This window comes from Trachurus trachurus (genome assembly GCF_905171665.1).
Source record: "Trachurus trachurus genome assembly, chromosome: 13".
In the NCBI taxonomy this organism is placed as follows: Eukaryota; Metazoa; Chordata; class Actinopteri; order Carangiformes; family Carangidae; genus Trachurus; species Trachurus trachurus.
The window spans coordinates 26,507,672-26,528,488 of NC_139892.1; the positions used below are offsets into that span (position 1 = coordinate 26,507,672).

Sequence of the window (20,817 nt, forward strand, 5' to 3'; positions counted from 1 at the left end):
ACTTTGTCATGAAAATGTTGACTTGCCCCAGAGAAGAATCCACACTTTGAGAGTAACTTACTGAAGGTAGTTTTGTGATTTGTACTCAGAAGTATTGCCTGTGCCGTTGCTGGTGGGAGAGAGTGTACAGCAAAGGCGCTTCTTGTGTTCATTGTCGCACTCTTGATGTTCATTGTGTCTCTTTTGTCTGTCATCCTGAGTGCTGGATGAGACGGTGGGGATGTAGATGGAGGCGGAAACATTGGAAATGAGGCACTGTGACTCGGATCTCGTGGTGGACGTTTTGAATGACCAGGTCTTTCTTCTGCTGCTGTGTTTGTGGCACCTTTGTGGGGCGTTCATGTGGAATAGAAAAAGAGGAGGGCAGAGAATTCCCTTTTGAATCATAATAAGAAGTGTGATCATTAATACAATTCTTTAGGTCAGAGATTAAAATTCCTGGGGTTTGACTTGTTATGAAATGCATGGGGAGTGGTATTTCCCAAGAAACAAACTTGTTTGTGTTTGTTCATCTACAGTGTGTAAAATCCTACTCTTTTAACTGAGAGGGACATTCAAGAGTTTAAAAAAAAATTGGGGCTTCCAATGCCAGATAAAAGAAAGCATTTGATACAAGAGCTTCCATTGAGAGTGTCATTGATGGTAGGAGTGTGGACGGGCAGGAGAGCCTTGCCCTGACGATGGCCGATGGATGGGGGAGGAGCTGGGGGACATGCGAGGGCTCAGCTCCCCTGTCTGAAGACGCCACATCAGTTCTTCATTGGTACGACTCAGCCGCTTCTTCTCGTTGCTCTCCTTCTCCACATGCACCTGCAAGTTTGCATTCTCCTCAGATAGTTGTCTGAGGAAGAAGTGGTGTAAGTAACTGATGATGCATTTCCTGTGACAAAGAACAGCTGGATGTGCCTGAAATTTTCTTTGCCCAATGCTGGATTTTCATGAAACTGCTCTGCATACTTACTAATAGATGATACGTAATAACTTCAGAAAATCCCACCATTATATTTTTTATAACACAACAATGAAATATAAATTCACTTCTGCTGGTTTTTAAATCTGCACGCGTGTGTATTCAAACTAACCTGGACACAGCAAGGTTCTTGTCTATTCGTTCCTTCAGGTCTTCGTTCTGCTGCTGTAACACTTGTAGTCTCTCCTCCAGGTACACATTCTTTTCAGCCTGCTCAAAAACACATAAAATGGTGCACAACATTAAATTCTTCAAATGGTAAAACGGCAGGTGGAATATGCTAAATATTGTGGGTCTGTATGTGCCTATGTACAACTTGATTTTAGACTTGACTTGATTTCAGTTATAAAACAGATTGAAACAAGTTGTGCGCCTTTGTATAGTGTGTTTCGTGTCCACATCATCACAAAAGTGCAAAACAGGAAAAGGCACTGACCACCGCCTCACTAGCTTCCATGTTGCTTTCCATTGTTTACTTGCTGTTTTCTGTTGCACTGATGATGTCATCATCAATGTGATGACATCACCAGACACGCTGTGGTGGGGGTGAGTGGCCATGCAGCTCGCCAGCTGGAGATCAGACCCAGGTTCTTTGGCTAGTGGGAAAGGAGCCATATGGCGGGTCGACCCGCTAAGAATAAAAACACCCTGCGTCGACTTGCTAGTTTTAGTGGGAAGGCGGCTTTGCTAAACAAAAGCAGAAATTTGAAGCCTACTATTTTCTCCAGCTCTGTAATCTTCAGATCCTGTTGATGAATCTGCTGATTCTTCATCTCCAGAACGTCTTTCAGACTCTTCAGGTCCTCCTCAATGTGTTTATATGGCGCCAAAGCATCCTACCAAGACAGACAATAAAAAGCCACTATTAGACCTGATTTCTTCAAGAAGTGCCCAGTTACTGTCACCAAATGATGCAACATATTGTTCTGCGATGTGTCATGCAGCAGTTACTGTACCACTATCTGCTCATCTGTGCTCCTGCGAAGAGCCTCCTCAAATCTCTTGGCTCGGTCTCTGAGGCTACGATTCTGAAAGGTCAGTGTGTCCACCTGATCCTGTTCACCACACAGATATTAGTTGTCACTAACCACAAAATGTATATATATATATATATATATATATATATATATATATATATATATATATATATATACATATACATATACTGTAATATATTTTAAAGTGTGAACCTGCAGTGACAGTCTGATCTTTTCAAACTCTTCATCCAGGGATTTCCTCTGCTGTTCATGGGCCATCTTCAAATCTAATACAACAGACAGATAGGATTACCTCTCTTAACCTGCAGTAGGGTGAGTCAGTAAAAAGAAGCAACAGGTTTTAGACATGATGCTCACTCTTCACAGTCCTAGCATGCTCCTCCTGCAGGGTGGCCAGTGTGTCATTGTGAGCCATCTCCATCTCCATCAAGGATTCCTCATGGTTCTCACTCATCTCCTCTATCTGGAAACACATCATAAATATTACATAATGTTAATACCAGTGTTGAACTGAACATGCATATGCACTGGGTGGCAGTAGGACAAGTGGAATGGGTCCAAGTCTTCGTCAAAACACATATAGACCTGCTCTTGCTGCTGGAGCTTTATCTCCTCCAGCTCGGCCTGTTGCTGGGCCTTCAGACCCTCAGCCTCCGCCATGTGCTGCGCCTTCAGCCGCTCCTCCAGTGCTCCCAGCTCCTGCTGCTGCTGAGCCTGCAATCCCTGCAGCTCAGCCTCGAAACGACGCTCCAGTTCCACCTTCTCCTGCTGCAGTTGCTCCCAGTGTGCGACACTGAATGCTGGAACATAATGTAGAGATGGATGATAAGAGTTTGTTTCACTGGGTCCACATTTTAGGTTGCACACTGACTGCAAAAAAGTAGCTGCACTAAATTTAATTTAGCAGTTGTGTATTTCTGCCCATTTATTTGAATGACTGAAATCCTAAATCTGTCAGAGCAGTTTTTTACAGTGTCTGGTGTATGGTGTTAAATAATGGACTAAATCCAGACTTCAATCAGCAGAGTAGATTCCCCAGGAGTCACTTGCTCCTCCCAACCTTGTGGTAGCACACTGTATAAGACATGGGAGTGACTCATTCCTTTCTGTTCTCCCTGTGTTGCCATGTGTCAAGCTGTATCCCACTTACCCACTTCATCCCTGATTCTTGCGAGCTTCAGGGACAGTTCCCTCTCTTTTACAATGGCACTCTCACTCTGAAATTTAAACACAAACAACATGAATTTAAACACAGCTGAACTGCAAAACAGATTTCATACAAACACCTAACACAGTAAGCCTCTGAGAAAAGAATGTGACAGTTTGGGCACAAATATAAGATGGAACTGACACAGGACTGGCTGGATTGAAATGAATACCACAATATTATAAATACAGTAAAGCCACAGGCAGCGTTGAAAGGGCCCACAGGCTCCCGTGCCACCTCCTAACATTTCCTAAACTACAGTATCTTAGCAAACCACACATCCTTAGTCTATTATAGCTGACCACGTGATCAAATGTTCAAACATGATCAAATGACTGAGTTCAAGAATAACTGATGAAGTCATTTTGCTGCGACTCATTTACTTATGTACAGATCAGGTTCAAATGACAACTTCTCATGTTGTCTATCCTGCTATGTAAGACCGGCTGAAATCACAATAAACTGTCATGACAACTGAAAGTCTATGTGATAACATTGTACTCACATCACATGTCTGGAGCTTCGATGCACACAAATACACACACAAGTGCACACATACGCGGACACACACACACTTCATAATCTGAGTCAAAGATTTAAAAACATCTGTGTGTGGCTGAGGTTTATTTCATATTGTTAAAATATGATGTTGTGTCATGAGATTTAGTATACTGTCACTGCCCATTATTAAAATATTTACTTCCTGCTGTCCTCTGAGTAAAGCACTTTAGAATCTAATAGATAAAGGAAGATCTGTTTGCTGCCTGGTGTTCGTAGATCACAGTGAATCAAACAATACATGAGGAATGGTAACAACATAGTTTCATTATTTCTGATTTGTTATTAGTAAATCATCTGGTTTACCATGGATCATAAGAATCTAGGATCGAACACCCAGTTAGCACTGCTACATCACTCATGTTTCCTCTGGTCTGACAAGTAATCAGGTGTTAATGCTCAAACTGGCTATGTGGCAATAGCAAAATTAATGAACAGCACCACCACATGAGATACAACATGTTTGGAAGTTAAGTTTTGTATTTTACTTTGAAAAGCTCTCCCCACAGAGCTTAAAGACTTCTCCGGTATCCTCCAGGGACTCCTCATGATGTGACATTCTCAGAGCTCATCTTACTCACAGAGGCAGACACATCAGTGAAATGACTATTGATCACGATTCACGACTTTAAACATGCAGCGAGATGGCTACACACACTGTTGCTCAGAGAGCGGATCACAAAGGAGTGCTCAGAAGACACAGCGAAGGAAAGAGACAGTGGAACAGGTGAAATATGTATGAGACAGTAGGTCTCGGCAGGAATGATGTCACCCTCTAAGAGCTTTTACTTGGAACATACAGTCATCAGGGAGAGACTGGCGTGACCTCATGTAGGATGAAGGTTGGTCAGCAGCTTTTTTCCATTCATTTCTTACTACCACTTCACCTCTGCTCCTACCCATCATTCCCTGGTCCTGTCGAACCCCCTAAAGACCCCCTCCCCCCACCCCAAACTGCTCTCCAGGGAGTTATGTGTGATATGCATCCTAATGCTCCTATTCAGCCCACACCCTGGCAACATGATCCATGTTTAGGGCTCGATCTGCTATTACACTGTTGTGTTTGATTTTCTGTAATAGTGAGAAATGTCATTTTTAAAAAAACAACAACAACATAAGTCCAAAGCCCAAAGATATTCAAATAACAGTGAAGTGAAATGAGATGGAATGATAATGGATGATGAAAAATGTGTCAACTTATCATTTAATTACTAGTCTGTACATAATACCTTCTGGAAAATAATACACATAGCTTTTTGTAGTAAGCATGCTCATTCTTGAGGGCATACTGTAATTGGTTAATAATCTCTCCAAAGTCTGTACCCACGTCTCATTATTCCTTAAAACCCTTCAAATGTGCAGTTGCCTTTTTGTTTTGGCTTCTTGTCCTGATGAGATTCAGGCTTCACTAAACACACAGCATGAGCTCCATGCAGAAAACTGACCATGTGATTTCTTGTAGCTGAGAAATTCACCAACATCAGGCAAACATGGGAGTAATTCAACCAAACTGCCACCCTACAGTATGCAGCCAATGGAATATAATCACAGATAATTATACTAGCATATGTGCAATAAAAGCACAATGCACACACAAATAAAAAGGACATAATAGAGCAGAAAGAGCATGTTATGTAATGTCCCTGCAAACTAAGAGAAAAGGAAGAGGGGCAGTGCGACAGACAAACCTGCTTTGACTCAGCACAATCATGCACGGATTTATTTTCTCCTCTAGCTCTGTCTCCAGGAAACGAGTGAATATAATGCTCACACAAACAGACGCACTCAAACCTCCCCACCAAACACACACACATGCTCACAACCACACACACATCCAGGAATCCTCGGTGCTGAAACAAGCTGCCTGCAGAAGAGCCTGCCTTTTACCGTTCGGTCCAGACAGCGCAGAGGGAGGAAAGTGAGCCCACAGCAGCAATGGCCCATACTAGGCTAGCAGACAGCAGCATCCCTGAGCTGGCTGGGGAAGCAGCAGGGGCAGATGCGAGTGCGATAGACAGAGTGGGGGGGGGGGGGGGGGGGGTTAGTAGCTGAAGGAAGGAGAGGGGAGGAGAGATGGGAAAACCGAAGCCTCACCTCGTTTCCTGGTTTGCGACCGGCATTTATCCCTGCTAGAACAAAGACTGCCAGCCCCAGCCCAGCTCTGCCTGCCTGCCCACCCCTTAAACCCCCACTAGCACGCCCCGTATCACATTCACACGCATGGCAGGAAGCAACACACACACACAGACACATACATGAGCAGTATTTTTGCATGTTTAAGAAGAAAAAAACAAAAAACTAGTGTATCAGAAGAAGATGGGGGAGGGAGATAATCAATAAGTAGCCAATGATCTGCTTTGGTACTCAGCTCAGGGAAACAGCAACATGCAGTAGGCATTTGAGGCATCAATTCAATATTAACATAGGGATGTCCAAATTGTAGTTTTGGATGTAAAGTTTCTTGCAAAAATATAACTGAATATAACATGTATACATATATTCAATCCATTGATGCTCCTGCAGAACGATTCTGTCTCTATTTCTTCAGCCAATCTCTAACATTGTACCTTCTTAAAGCTCATCAGTTGTCACTGCTTGCTCTGCTCTTACACACATACACCCTTCAAAATCTGAACACACAAAACAACATGATAACTGAAGAAACATTTCAGGCAAAATTGCTTACGCTGTCATTTAGGCAATACTAATGATTGAAAACCAAACTAAAGGGTTATTTTCAAAGGGGTGTCCCATTCTCCCCATAGTTTTGTTTTTGGGTGTTTTTTGTAGGCAAGTCTCAGAAAAATATATCACAAAATCTTACACCCATCAGACCTTAGTGGGTACTCTGCCAGTGTCTGACTATCATTCTCACTAAAAGCACAGCCAAGCCCAAGCAGGCAGCTCTAATCTCGTTTATCATCTCGCACTGTAGAGCAGGACACGTGGGTGGGGTTGGGAAATGGATGAAATGCAAGCAGAGGACCAGGAATGAGAGGAAAGGGCAAGGAACAGGCGCTTACAGGTTCGAGAGGCAGAACACACTTTCTATCACACAAAGGTAGAGCACCCCAAAGAGATGCATCAGCTACCTGCTACTTCAAATTAACTGTGTTTAGAAGCCATTGAGTCAACTATCCAATGTTGACCCAACCTAAATGCAACACAGCTCAATCACAGATTTTCATAAACTGTAAACGTGAATGTAAAAAAGCCATAATACAATTTTCCATTGTTTACACAACCTCAGGATTTCCCCTCGAACAGTCTCATCCCTACTGCTTTAGTTATTTCCAACACATTCACAAAGGATCAAAGGCCCATTTTTAAAGCAAGTGACTGTCTTTGAGGACAAAGTGATGCTGACAACAAAAGCCTCATGCTACAGGTGTTGTTTGTGGCTGTGAACATGATGTGCTTTGTAGTCACTGCAGTACAAGGCACTTTGCATGGAAAAGTGCAAAGTGAAGATGAACCATCATGTGAGCCTGATTTAAGAAAAAATGATGCCATTTCCATTTCAGGATTCTGTTTGCATGACTTCTAAAATATTAAAATAGAATAAAGCTGTGTTTTTATTCTATTGTCTAAAAATGATTCAATATTTTGGGCTTTGGGTTCTCTATGCCTATCCCAGTGTCTCTCTTTATTTCAGAGTGATATGAAAACCAGTTGGCAGAGATTTGATCCTCGCCTGATATGGGCAATGCATCCATCATGATGAATGTTTCTGTCAATTCATCAAGTTATGCTGTTCTGACACAATAATGCACTTATGAGAATAGACTGTTTTGAAAACTCATCTGTGCAGATGTTTTTAATGCAAGAGAAGATCGAATTCAAGACATCTACAAGCTAAGTTATCTTGAAATTGAATCCAGAGGAAACTACTGGGATTAATTTCTGATAAGTTGTCTTGGATGTCAGAGCTTCCTCATACAGATAATTAGGGGAAGAGAGAGGAAGAGAATGCAAAAGACCTGATTTACAATTTAGGCTGAAAGAATTTGGGCTGTCATGATATTAATTTCCCAATAAATGACTGTTGCAGCCAGATACATTTATTGTGTCCTGTTTCTTTTGTTTGTTGTACTAAATTACTAATGTGTTGGGAGGAGGAGTCTCTTATTATAGGTGTACATAATATGCCTAATTCAGGGTGCAAAGGCAGCCAGATGAACTGATAAATAGAAGATTCACAAGGCAATGACGAGTGCCCTGCTGTGGCCTACCTTGTGACAGAAGTGCTGGGTAGTGATGCTGAAAACATCCATGCACAGGGAGGCTTTTTTTAACTGGGCCTCAAGGCTCTGGAGCTGCAGGGCCTGCTGCTCACAGCGCTCCCGCAACTGCTGGATCAGAGCCCGGTCCAGCTCCTGGGCCCTGTCAGTCCGAACAGAACCATGGACTGCAGCCGTCCGCCCACGGACTGTGGAGACAGGAAAACACACTGAAATATCATACTTTCTTGGACAAAACCATACATGGGAAATGATCACATGTGTAAGAAGAAACAATTGGCTACACCCTCAGTAAATGCTTAAACTTTTTAAGTAATAATAATCAGTGACTTGTTTGATTTTTCAGCAAAAACACAAAAAAGATCACTGATTCCAGGTAGGCTAATCAAATTGTCCTGTTTTGCATTTTTTTTTATTGAACTGATTTCTATTATTGTAAATGGAACATTTTTTATGTTTTTAGACATAAAATGTAGGATTATGGAAACATAATTACTCCTCTATTTGATTAATTAATTTATTTTATATGGCCTATGCCATATAATGCTGGTAGCTGAACCCCAGTAGCAACACTCAATGGCTAAGCTTGATTACACTGCTCTCTCTCAAACAGCACTACATACACAAACACTGATTGATTGCTGATTGGTTGGAACCTCAGATGTTGGACAAATGGTCAGTCTCAGTTAAATCTGCTCTGTGCTCAGACCTTTTTACAGTCTATGGCTCAGACCAATCAGCAGCAATGTCCCCTCCCATCTCAACACCCCCACACAACAGTGTGTTGTGCAGCTCTGAAGCCTTTATCACCTTTACTGGAAGTCAGTGTTCAGGTTATTGTGTCTGCCTTCTGAGAAAAACACAAAATGCTGACTTGTGTTGTGTTAATCTAACCCAGCAAGATTGTTACTGAAGGAGCTGCCCTAGCATTGCAGCTACTGTAGCCTGTTGCTATGACAACAGCAGGCTGCCATTGGTCATAATAAAGAGGGGAGAGCAAGAGAGAGAGAGAGAGAGAGAGAGAGACGGTGAATCTTAAAGGTACAGCAGAAGCTGACGGTGCTGCAGTGCTTACAGTAGCTTTTGTTACATTTGTGGATTAACCAAACACAAAATAGCTGATATGTGCTGTTAGTGGACACTGAGTGTTTACATGTACACATACAGTGCAGTGTGGTGAAGCCTTTGTGAGTGTATGAAACTCACCAGGAGACTGAGGCTTGGGCGAAACCACTGCAAAACGTTTAGGGGAGGACTTTGGTGGCACAGTCTCTGAGTCTTTCTGTATCTCTCTCCTGGAGGCTGTGCAGTAACAAAAAACAATTAACATTTTTGATTTATCATTCTAAAATAGAAAGAAGAAAAACACCTATTTTCTCACATAAGTTTTGAAGAAATGTGTGTCATTCCACAGAGACTTTATATTCAATTTCACTTCAAATCAATCAAATCAAAAAATTAATTGCAGACAGATTTACATTTTAAAAAGTGAGTTCATAAATTGTATAAATTGTGCACCTTACACATTTATAATAATCCAGAAACACATTAATTAACAAGTTGTCTCATAATTTTGGTGCATTTAGCTAATTATAACTGTAGAGGTGGGGAATAGAGAAGGGAAATATTCTAAATATATCAAATTAATCACATCTAAATTCTACTGATTTTCATTAGAAATCTACTCTTATGGCATTGCCCAAAAAACGATAATAATTTTTGTGGTAGTGGTAGTGTGGTACAGTGACCACTAGCTGGAGTAACTGCTCTACTTGCTGACACAGATGCTGTTTCAGGAAGCTGATTCTGCTCCTGTCTTACACAGAAACACAGGCCTATCTCGTAACCGCTGGGTGGTGTCGCTTTTCCACCTTCACTGATTCACTGCTAAGATGCCAACACAAGGAACTCCGACAGACGCCCACAGCAACATAAAGGGATGTAAATGTATTGTATGGTACTATAGGATTGCTGTGATGCAATGCCAAGCAACATTAAGATACATAATAGACTGACTCCATTTTAAGGTTTATTGTTTTCCATTCTGTAGTGAGGAGATCCCCTGCTGGGAGAGTGAGATGTCAGTGAAGGATAAGTGCCTGTCACACTGTATCATTATAAAGATGCTTTGTGAACTATGATGAAATAATCCAATTTCCAGCTCAGCTTCACATTCATCTTTATTTTCTGTTCACACAGAAAAACACATTTCCTTGATGATCGCAGCCCCAGTTCCAGGAAAGATACACAGCATTTTCATCCTCTTAGGGAACTCCTCACAGAAGAAACACTGGTTTAGGCTATAGGCCAATTAAGATGAAATATGTTTAAGTCTGCCTTGATGACAACCTTGTGGTTGAAATGTTAGAATAATGACTGTATTGTAATGCTGAAAAACAATAGTATTTATTTTCTTTGAGTCTTGCTTTTTTTTTAAATATTCAAAATAAATGGTGTACATAAAGTGTCTTTTTCTGATTCCCAGGTACAGTTTATATTACATTTAATGTAAACATTTCTGTTTTTCCTTCACTGAAATAGCAAGTGGTTGAAATGTCAACTGAGCCCTTTAGAATAAAATTTTGAGGAGACACAGTGTGTCATAAATAAATGAGCTAGCTGAAGCTGGGTAGGTGCCACAAATGATACATCGTGCTATTTCAGCCTGCCTGGCCAAACGTGGTATGGTCAGTCTAATTCTGGACAAAGAGACGCTGACAATGACTAGAAAGCCTCAGTGCATCACTGTCTATAAATTACCCTGATGACCAATTGTCTTCCTGTTCCATCACACAACTCAGCTAACAGAGAAGTGTACAGAAAACAGCCATACAGAGGAATGAATATCAACATGTGAAGAGGCCGGGGCTACAGTTCGTCAGTGGTCATGACCTGTGCGAGTGCTGAAACTTCCCTGTGTCCTTCCACATGTACATTTGCAGTCTAAAGTCATTTGGTCATTTGGAATGACTTTGAACCAGGGGAGTTGTGAAAACAGCTACAGCACAAGTACACTGTGTCTGGAGAGAACCCCAACACCACATACGTTGTTTGGACATGTGTTGTGGGGACTTACCAAGTGGGGAAGACCGCTGCATGGGCAGACTGCGACGCTGAAGGCTGGGAGCATTGGGAGGCTGAGGTCGGCTCTGAGACTGGGACACTTCACTCTGTGTTGCTGTGGCTTTGTGTAGAGGCGTGTCATCGCTGCCACTGCTGGGATCTGCAGTGGGAAAGATATTTCAGAGAACAGGAAAACATAGGGACTGTGAAAATTGTGAGAGGTTCTGATTTACAGGGATGAATGAGCAAGTCATGATTTAATTAATATTGAAGTATTGGACAATATTTGGTTGCACAGTCTCCAAAGGCATGTACTCTTTCTCAGCAGCACCTGACATTACACTACAAAAATAAATATGCTGCTTGGTCTGATATTTAATTTCGTTACTGCCACATTTTTCACACTAAGTCTTGTTTCTGGCAGTGGTGCTGTTACACCTTTTATTTGTGTATAATGTATTTCAGTTTTTCATAATTTGTACATTTATAGTACGCATTTGAAAGAGCAGTGTAAAAACATCACCTCAGTTATTTTGACACACAAAAATAAAAAAAGTATAAAATTTGTCCAGATGATATTTTAGTGGACGGCACGGTAGTTCAGTGGTTAGCATTCTCACTTCGTACCAGCTTCCTCCAAAAGTCCAAACACATAAACAATAGGTTCCTTCGAGACTACTGTATGCCCATAGGTGTGAATGTGAGTGTTTGTCTCCATATCATACCCTGCCTTTGCCCTACTGTATGTCAGCTAGGATGGGCTCCTGCCCCCTGTGATCCTGCACACTAGGATGGATAAGGATGGATATTTTAGTCCAGGAACCCTGGAATACAATATTCCAAAATATCCTATCCTACAATATCCGAAATGATATTATAGTATAATACATAATGCGGTTGTACTGTAAGTCATCCCTAACTGATTCTCCCTGACCTACAAAGGATTGGATTCTTTATAGGATTCCCACTTTGTATTTCTTTGATATTTTTAGGATGAAGTATCATCAGATCACTATCTCTCCTTGGAGAGTAGATTTCTTTTTTATCACAGAAATTCACAGAAACGAGCAAAAAGCAGAATGCTGCAATCATCTTAATTATTCATAACAGCTGTTATTACGCCTCTAGCTCTGTGCACATCGGAGAGGCTTTGATTCATAGACTAACTGCAAAACAGCAAAACAACACCAAGAACAAACATCTCCTCCAAATGAGAAGGAGGATCCAGATCCTTGTAATTGTCATACATTGTTGTGCTCATTGTTTTGTTGTGTACAAGTTGATCAGGATAAACTCCTATCTGTCTCCAGGATTCCAGCACTGTACTACTTTAAATTGTAAAGGTCAGTAAAGAACTGCAAACCGGATAGCTCCAATTACTTATCATGAAATATTCAGCCACTCAATCAATAGTGGTGCTGACACATGCTGCTTCAGGGGGTCACTCATCAGCACCTTCACAGAGGAAAGATGGACAGGATCACGCCTTTAAAACATCATGACCCTGATCTGCAGATGAATAAATCGATAGCTCAAGGAGTATGAAATCACAGATAAAACAACCAGCTGTTGTTGGTAACTTAAAAATACAGTATCCCATTTTCATAGCCACAGAAGCCAAAATTACTGTACATAGCACAAAAAAACATTAACTCCCTTTGATGTCAAATTGCCCAGGGCCTCTATGAAACCTCCAATGGGATCACAGTAACTCTCCTTGCTGCCACAGCGTGAATTCACCTGGGAGAGTCAGCAGATGTTTTCCCTCCTAAGGCGTCTTACTGAAATCGAGACTGAGCAACGCAGCGGATTGGCTGCGGCAGGTGACTGGAGGCTGACTCACAGTTAAATGCTTGTTTCTAGCCTGAATGTTCTGTACAAATCACATCCCCTGTAAGCATCCTCTGATCAGTTGTACACCAGCACAAAGGCAAAGGAGGACTCTGCTCTGCTGGTGACTAATTCACAGGAAGTCAGGACAGGCAGGTTTAGAATATTAAATATATGCCTTGTGTTTGGTATTTTATCAGGTTACTCAGTATCATAAACAATGAATGTGATATCGTCCTATTTGCAAACAACTCCTAATTATTCCAGTTTCATAACTTTTTTGTTAAACAGTTAGTTATTTTTCTAATTGTAAATAACAGAAACAATAACAGATAACAGATTTTACAATTAGAGGGTATCAATGTGAACTCTCAAGATGTATTTAATACACTGTTTACCGTGACTGCACTAGGAAGACAAAAGAAAACATGAAGCAAGTTTACTGAAAAAGCTGAGAAAAGTTTTTATAGACGCCCTCTTGAGAAGATGGACAACACTGAACAAAACAGGCCTCGCAGTCACCAGCGGTGCTGTGTACAGTCTTTGAGGAATATTGTGCCCAGTGGTGGTCTTCTTTTTTTTTGGTAGGGACGAGTTTGATCCACAGGAAAAGACGCTTAATATTCATAACAAGCCACAGAGATTTGAGCTGCTTAAACTGCTGTGAAGCCTCACTTAAGCAAAGCTTAAAGCTGGATTGTGAAGTATGTAGTCACTAGTAGCTACAGCATGTTGATGAGAAAACAGCGTCAACTGGCTTGTTCTGTCTGACCAACAGAGAAAAGTATTATGAGAACCTGGAAACAATGAATGTTTGACATGCTTTCTTGATAAACTACTTAAATTATGTTTTAAATCAACTGATAATAATTAGCTACTTCAACACCAATAAAAAGTGTATTTCAAAAAGTGACCAAGTTGCTTTGAACATACACAACTTCAACTATTGAACCTCGTCTGCCAAGTAGCACAGACCAACTGACAAATGAGTAAACCATGTGCTTCCACTGAGCCGGACAGATAAATTCAAAATGTCATCAGCAACCTTATGTTCATTATGGCTTCTGAGAGGATGTGCTCACTCCCAGTCACAGTGTTTTACTGGAGTGCATCCCTGGTGAAATGTGGCTGCATTGGAGGCATACGGCATACTAATAGAGCTGTCTGAGCCAACTGCCTGCAGGGGAAACACTGCCATGCAAGCTGCCAGTCATGTATATGCTGTCGACTACTGTTTCACTCTCTGGTAGACACCCATCTATTTACTACTGTGCAAACAGAATTACTCCTTTTTGTTTGGAAGGGAAAACATTATTTTTGGAACTGGTTCACAAATTGAACAACAGCTCCACAATCAAAGACAATAATACCAATGACAGAGTAAGACACACTCACATGACTGCAGGTCATCATCTCGAGATGAGGTTGTTTTCTGGAGAATCAGTGTTAAAAATGGGACAAAATAACCCAATAAAGTGTACATTGGAGTCTTTTAGGAAGGATGTTGTGAAGGAAAAGACCATTATCTGGCCCAAGGGTAGTGAGAGTTTGAGATCCACAAAGCAAGAGAGAGGTGGACCAGAGGTGTCCGGGGTAAAAACAGATTCACAGATTGTCCTGCCATACCACACCCTGTCTCACTGTTTTTGACACATAGCGCAACCCGCTGGCACCACTTTCTCATTTCAAAGATTATAAATAGGGAAGACACGACTGCCACAGACATGTGAAGCAGTTACTGTGGTTGAGGCTGGGGGGCGCACCCTGCGTGAGACAACAGCTGTGTCTGGGGACCTTGTCTGCAGCAGTGGCGTGAGGAATCCCTTGAATCCAGCCAGACTGAAGAAAAGTAGTGAGGAGGGAACGGCAGCAGTCAGCTGTCTAAGAGTGGAACAAATGTGGTGACACTTGAGCAGAGGACAGCACTAATCCGCTTATGCCTGTCCAAACCAGTTTGGGCAGTTTTGTATTCATTTTGTAAAAATGTGGAGTGATATAGCAAATAAGTGGTCCAACCTATTTCAGTCATTTTTTCTTGATAAATACAGAAGGGAAAACTGGATTTTTTTTCTACAGTATGTCTTAGCACATTTAGACAGTGGTTGGTTTGAGCCGGCACATATGAACAAATGAATCTGCAGTGACTCCATGCTCAGACATAGTGCAGATACTGTATTCAGTGCAGGCTTTTTTGTGTAATAAATAAGAAATGAGTCGTAACTGACAACTTCTCAGCTTGTTATGACACATTTCTTATATCTCTGTTACAGGCAGATGTAACGGGCTTGTCAACTGAATTTTACTGCCGTTGATTTCTCTAAATGCTGGCTGCAGGAAGTTTATGAGAGGAGTGAGCATCAGGATTTGATCCAGATAAAATGCTGCAGTTTGCAGAGGAGAAGGTGGAGGGAGGAGGAGGATTTCTTCATCAAAATCTCTGTGGTGCAGCAGCTTTCAGTGCCTACTTGTGATAAATGAATGAAAAATGAAACAAAGCGAGCGGATGTTACTATAGTAACTGAGGATAGCAGGGGCATCCACAACTTGTTGGTGGAGACATAAGTGAAGAAGATGTGAAACATAATATCCTTTTAATCAGACTGAACACTGTCTGATGTCTGAAATATTTTGATCTGAGGCCCTTTGTAGTCCTAGTTTAAGATGTACAGTAGTACTGTAGAAACCGTAAAATGTTCATTCATATGCAGAAATGCGAAGAGACTGCGACTCACGCTGAGAGGGTCGACAGGGATCGCTCTGGTTGCTGTCATTTGATTGGTTGCTGGACACAGATGAGACGCTGGAGGTCCGGACGAAGCCGAAGGTGGCCAGACGGGCAGCTGGCAGGGCGGAGAAGCCTGGAGGACGGAGGCCAGACTGGCCTGGTTTGAGCAGGAGGCTCTTTGGGGTGGTTTCTGGACCTGACCTCTTTTGCTCTCCTGGAGGTAGATGGGAAAATATGAAGCATTACAATATCAGTGGTTGAACTTTAAAGGAGAATTCCGGTCATTTTTGACCCCTAAATCATTGTCCTGATGGTCACCCAGTGTTGGGGGGGGAGCAAAAAACGTGACTAAAATTGATGCAGGCAAACCAGAGTTACACCATGGCTACCCGACGCTAGGGATAGTGACAACGCTAAACTATGGGGGCAATTTTTTCAACCACAACAAACACTCAAAAACAATCAAATATCTATGGTACATGACTGGAATCCTTACGAGACACCACTGAACTCATATAAACAGTATAAACTTTGTGTTTTTGCAAAAATAAACGGTCGGAGATATTTTGGACATTACCACTGCACTGCTCGACCGTGTATTTTTGTAAAGAAATCATCACAACAAGGAAAAAAGTGTTTGTTTCTGTGGCGGGGAGAGCAGGCGCTCTGCGATCACTTAGTAATGTCTTTCCAGGATGTTTCAGAGTTAGGCTGTCTGAGGTGAGTGACTACATGCAAAAACACAACATTTATACTGTTTATACTGTACAGTTAATGAGTTCAGTGGTGTCTTGTAAGGATTCCTGTCATGTACCATAGATATTTGATTGTTTTTTGAGTGTTTGTTGTGGTTGAAAAAATTGCCCCCATAGTTTAGCGTTGTCGCTAGCACTAGCGCCGTCTAGCCATGGTGTAACTCCGGTTTGCCTGCATCAATTTTAGTCGCGTTTCTTGCTCCCCCCAACACTGGGTGACCATCAGGACAACGATTTAGGGGTCAAAAATGACCGGAATTCTCCTTTAAGACCCACTGAGACTGAAGCCACACGTTCAGTTTCAGTTACATTATTTACCCTGATATAAATGATGGCATCTGCTCTGGTGAATAAAAAATGGATGTGTCACTTTCACTAATCTGACTAATCTCTAATCTCTCCATTAGGCCTACTAATGATCTCTGAGAACCCTCATTCCGTATTGAAACTGCATGTAAATAAAGTAAGAGAGCATCCGACTGTGTATGAGAGATAACTAGATTATAACTCATAATGTGAACAGGTAGAAGTGCAAGTTGGTAGGGTGTGAGTGACATTGCTATCAAACACTTTGCACTTCAAAGAGCTTCAGTGACAAAAGCCAAGCCTCATCCATAATCATTAAACAAGTTGAAAAAGACAACTTCTGCAGCTCAACAGCCACAAAGGCGATGGGATGTTCTCTGAATAGCAAACGATGCATAGAGGAGAAAGCCCTCATGAAATTGTTTCCCCACAATTGTCTAAATGGCTTAAAACCATTATTTGTTTTACAGCATGAGCACAGACATTTGCCGCATTTCAAATGTGCTATCGTGTTCTCTTATGTGGAGCTCCTAATCCTACTGAAAAACAGAATTATACACTATGGATAGAACTCTATTTTCCTCGTCCTATGAGCTTTGATGATAAATCATACATTATTATGTGCTGCCACTGTGTGCAAATATTCACTCTCATTTTACATTACATTTCAATATTTACAGCAGCTGATCTCACCTGCAGAGTCCTGGTAGCCCTGGGTGGATTCTCCGACTGCCTGAGCAGATTGGCTTGGGGCCAAGGCTGACCTTTGACCTGGTTGCTGAACTCTTGTCTTGGCTGCAGGCTGCCTGGTGACTGCTCCTAACCCCAGCTGAGGCCTCAGGGATCTGGGTGAGCGGTAGACGCTGCTGCCTTCTTGAGAAACCTGCTGGTGAAGGACATTATGGACGCAGTCAGTGTCTGTCAGAACAACTGACTGGCAGTAAGATATAATTATGGACCAATAAAATGATAAAAGTGACCAACAGTGACTTATCCAGTGTTTAAAATATACAATTTATTAGCATTATGTTTTCTTGGGTAAATAATTCCCAATCATTCTATTTCTATTTGTCGTGGGAACAGTTGATACTATTTTTTTGTCTTTAGTGGAAAGGCTGATGCACTCAAAAACTGAGCAAAACATATTAGTCCATAACCATGTAGTGGTTACATAACTGTGTAAATGCTTCTGTTGATACATAACCATGGGGTGTGTAGCATCTAATCGAGGAAATGCAGTGTTGACTATTAAGTTAATTGGGCGTGCAGTCCTCGAGAAAGCTTCAAACATGACTGCTCCTAATGTTGGTTGATGTGTAGAACAGGGTGGCTGCAGCACCTGCTGTGCTATGTGCAGGATCTGGAAAATGTATGCCCTGGGTTTTAAGAAAGGTTGAACTCAACTGCAAGTCTGGCACAGCACTTTCTACGCCATCACCCAGACACTATCAGAGTGAGTCAGTGTGAAGCTGTTTGGATAATGCTCTCAACAAAGCTGCAAGCTGGATTTGCGCTGGCCAAGTAACCAGCCCCTGCTGTGGGGCACTTTTTTTTAACAGGCATGGTACTAGAAGGTGAAATAAACCGTTTTTTAGTTCCTGCACAAAGCTGTTAAACCTTTTGCATTACTCAGATGATTTGATAACTCCCTGTTGTATCAAGCTGCAGCATGTAAGGTTTTTGTTCTTGTGTATCTTCAACCTCTATCCTGTTGTGTCATGTGCATATGTCAAATCAAAAGTCAGTTTCTCACCTCTTGGAGATATTTCTCTGGCACATCCTCATGAAAGCTGCCTGACTTCCCGCTTGGCCTTTGAGGGATGTTGCTGTTAGGAGGTTTCACCCCTTGTGCAGTCATGCCTGATGGATGGTACCCTACCCTCTGCATCTCCTGTCGATATTTGTCAAACAGCAGGTTGGAGGAACATAGCACCGGTGTGGATTTAGGGCCAAACTTTGGATCTTTATGAGCTGTTGGGCTGGAGTAAGAGGTTAATCTTAATGGATGGGTAGACGCATCATGTGGGGCATCTGTGACTTGGGGTTTTGATTGAGGACTCGCTCGAACGTAGGTGATGATTTTCGGTCGGACATTTTTGGGCTTCTGGGGAGAAGAAGACCTCCTGGGTTCATGTTCTCTCTGTGAAGACATGACAGGTTTGGGGATGCCACTGCTCAGCGCTGTCTTACCCGGTGGCTTGACAGTCTGACTTAAACCTCTCTGAGGGGAGCTGCTTCGCTCCAAGCTCAGTGCCCTGATGCCCTGGACCTTGGCTGGAGAACCAGGGGGTCGTCTCTTGGGCGAACAGGAGGTAGTTTTAGAGGAAGTAGGAGTTGCTGGTCGACTGGGGCTTCCCCATGGCTTCCTCCTCTCGAGACTTGAAGAGCTGGAGTTGATGTTCTCAAAAGAGCCCTGCTTCTTTACACTGTTATCAAAAGAGAGCTGCTTCTTTAAAGAATTCTCAAATGAAGGCTGCTTTTTAAAAGACTTGTCAAAAGAGTTTTGTTTTTTCAATGTGTTATCAAATGATCCTTGTTTCTTTATGGCTTTGGATTGAATTGTTGACTGAGTCTCCTTTGTACCTGTTTTGGATGGGCCAAAGTTCACGCCAGGGGCCTCGTCAGCTTGTGTGCTTTTATCCATTTTAGTGTTGTTTTCTTCATGTGATTTATTTGAGGCTGGTGAATCATTGTGCTTAGTGATTTTCCCTTGAACACATTCTCCTTCTAAAATGTCTGATTTGTTTTTCTGGTTACTGCTCTTCCTGTGATCATCAACAACATCTCTACATGGAGCAATGCCATTACTCACTTTTGCCTGCGATTCAACATCCTCTGCATGAACTGTTGAATTTAAATTGATGTCCTTATCCTTCTGACGTATTGTGCTGTCTCTTGAAGTGATGGAAGGACTATCGGCTCTTTGAGAGGCAGTGCACCGCTCAGAGATGGTGTTGCAAGCCTGGGAAGCCAGAGTCAGGTCTTCTGAGATGGTTGAATAAGGACCAATGGCAACGTGCCAGGAGTCTGTTGTCTGGGTCTTGCCAACAGTGTCCATAGCAGTGGCCATACTTGAAATGGTGGAAAGACAGGACACAAAGACATCTGTTTCAGAGCTTAACTCAGTCCTGGACACTTCTCTGCTCTCAGACATATGAGAGGCACTAGATTCCTGCTCGTTGGCACCATGCATTAAGGACCTCCTCTCTTCCATGCTTTTGTTATCTGTTTGTTCTGCTATGGCTTTGCTGCATGATGAAGGCTGTTCAAGAAGCTCCTCCCTGTCCGTAAGCCCGACAAAGTCTTCTCCGTCCTCAACGAGGTACGCCTCCAACTCCTGACACTCCAACATTTCAAACTCCGCCAGTTCAGGGTCGTCACACTGGGAGTCTGTGCCCCAGATGATGACTTTGTCCTGCTCCACTGTTTCAGTCGTCAGCCCTGACAGAGTGGCGGTATCGCTCATCCTCCCACCATCCTCCGTACAGATTTCATTTGCGTTGGCATCGCCATCACCCAGCACTCCACCCTGCTGGTTGTTGTTCCTTAACTCCCCCTCGCTCAGGTTCTCTTCACGCTCACACATTTCAATACAGCTCTGAGTTTACAGCACCCTCAAGAGCACTTTAAAAATCAATAATCCATGGCATCAGTTACGAAAAGTCTGCCCTGCCTACCCATCAAGGAGTCAGCAGGAGCCAAGAAGTAATTTTAACATTTCTTTCCGGTGTGCCGGTAATCAGAGCGCTGAATATCATGTCTAATTCAAAAGGTGGATCTTCAAGACATCTGGGGTCCTCGTTCTGTATAAAAACAACAAACACCACATAAAAAGTTCAGTGAAGTGTCACATGACTTGATTGGACAGGTGTAATCTTATTCATTTAAATGTAATAATTGTTATAATTGTTACAAGGCCATGACAATTTGTTATTGTTTTAATCTGTGCAAGAAAAATGAAGTGAATTTAATTTGTCCTATCTGTGTGGCACAGTAGCCTACCAGCCCACAGCCCAGGGCACATGGGGACCTCTACTCTGAGGAGTGTATCACTGAGAGTAATGTTACACAGTCTCATATCTTCTAACACCTGTGCCAACTGTGAAAGTACAATTTCAAACAAAACCCAAAAGTAGGGCAAATCCTGAAAGTTGTTTATCATCC

The 20,817-nt window shown here is 42.2% G+C and overlaps 1 protein-coding gene across 1 annotated transcript; it reads right to left on the reverse strand.

The window, feature by feature from the left end:
• Window positions 1-633: 633 nt before the first annotated feature.
• Window positions 634-20,239, reverse strand: mtus2b (microtubule associated tumor suppressor candidate 2b; the record flags this gene model as incomplete). Its single annotated transcript, XM_083985672.1, has 15 exons — window positions 634-841; window positions 1,083-1,180; window positions 1,687-1,806; window positions 1,927-2,025; window positions 2,161-2,234; window positions 2,326-2,431; window positions 2,554-2,768; window positions 3,119-3,185; window positions 7,966-8,162; window positions 9,181-9,276; window positions 11,051-11,197; window positions 15,600-15,806; window positions 17,347-17,536; window positions 18,407-19,079; window positions 19,593-20,239. The coding sequence occupies 15 exons, from the start codon at window positions 20,237-20,239 to the stop codon at window positions 634-636; spliced, it is 3,144 nt and encodes a 1,047-aa protein (XP_083841798.1).
• Window positions 20,240-20,817: the final 578 nt, after the last annotated feature.